We start from the raw sequence: 784 nt of genomic DNA, 5'->3' as shown, positions 1-784 counted from the left end.
ATGGGTCTTACTTCCTATGAGATTTGTACGTGTGTTCCTACCGCAAATGTGACTGCTCGCTCACGAGAGTGTGGAGACGGTGGGGAAAGGCTTCGTTCCTTTCTTGCTTGCTGGGGGCACGGCGTGGAGCTCTGTGCACGTACAGATGGGTCTGGCGGGGGCTGACACCGTCCCGCTGTACAATGGGTTTCAAGAGAGTGACTTTGATCGTTTCAGACGCACTGAAGCCTGATGCTCCAGTGAGAAAGCGGTAATTTACAGCTCCCATTAAGGAACCGGGGACAAAGGCTGAGGGAAAGTTCCACTCGGAAGATTTACTAACGTGTATCCACCGCCCTTACAGCGAGACAGAGCCGGGCATTTCCCACAGAACAAAACAACGGAGGGCTGCAAAGGAGCACCGCCCGCCTTCCAGAGCGCCTCAAAGGTCGGAGCCCTGCTCATGCAGTTATAATGTCAGCGCTCGGCGCCCGGCCCGGCGGAACGGGCTGGGGGCGGCCCGGCCGAGACGCGACGGTTCCGAGAGCGGCCGCCGGGACACCTGCGCGCGGGGCGGCCGCAGGTGCTGGGAGGGCTTCACGGGGGCGGGAGCCTCGGAGCCGCCGGGGCGGGAAGGGCGGCCCGGCCCCCGCACGAGGCCCGCCCAGCCCCGCGCCCGCTGTCGGCGCGAGGCGGTCCCGCGGCACCTCCCTCCGCCGCCTCCTCCCGCCCGGCAGCGGCAGCCGCAGCGCCGCAGCCTCCGCCGCCGCAGCGCCACCGATGGGGTCCGGCGGCCGCCCGAGCG

General features: G+C 67.0%; 1 protein-coding gene across 1 annotated transcript in view; it reads left to right on the top strand.

The window, feature by feature from the left end:
* SCUBE2 (signal peptide, CUB domain and EGF like domain containing 2) overlaps positions 1 to 784 on the top strand; it is a 41246-nt gene continuing 40462 nt past the window's right edge. The window contains exon 1 of the mRNA XM_042881841.1: positions 1 to 79. Within this exon, the coding sequence (XP_042737775.1) occupies positions 1 to 79 (79 nt within the window). The remainder of the gene's footprint in view (positions 80 to 784) is intronic.

The sequence above is a fragment of the Lagopus leucura genome, unplaced genomic scaffold (assembly GCF_019238085.1).
Source record: "Lagopus leucura isolate 7727_CA_CO unplaced genomic scaffold, USGS_WTPT01 Super-Scaffold_100033, whole genome shotgun sequence".
Taxonomy (NCBI): domain Eukaryota; kingdom Metazoa; phylum Chordata; class Aves; order Galliformes; family Phasianidae; genus Lagopus; species Lagopus leucura.
This window is presented reverse-complemented; position numbering and strand designations above follow the sequence as displayed.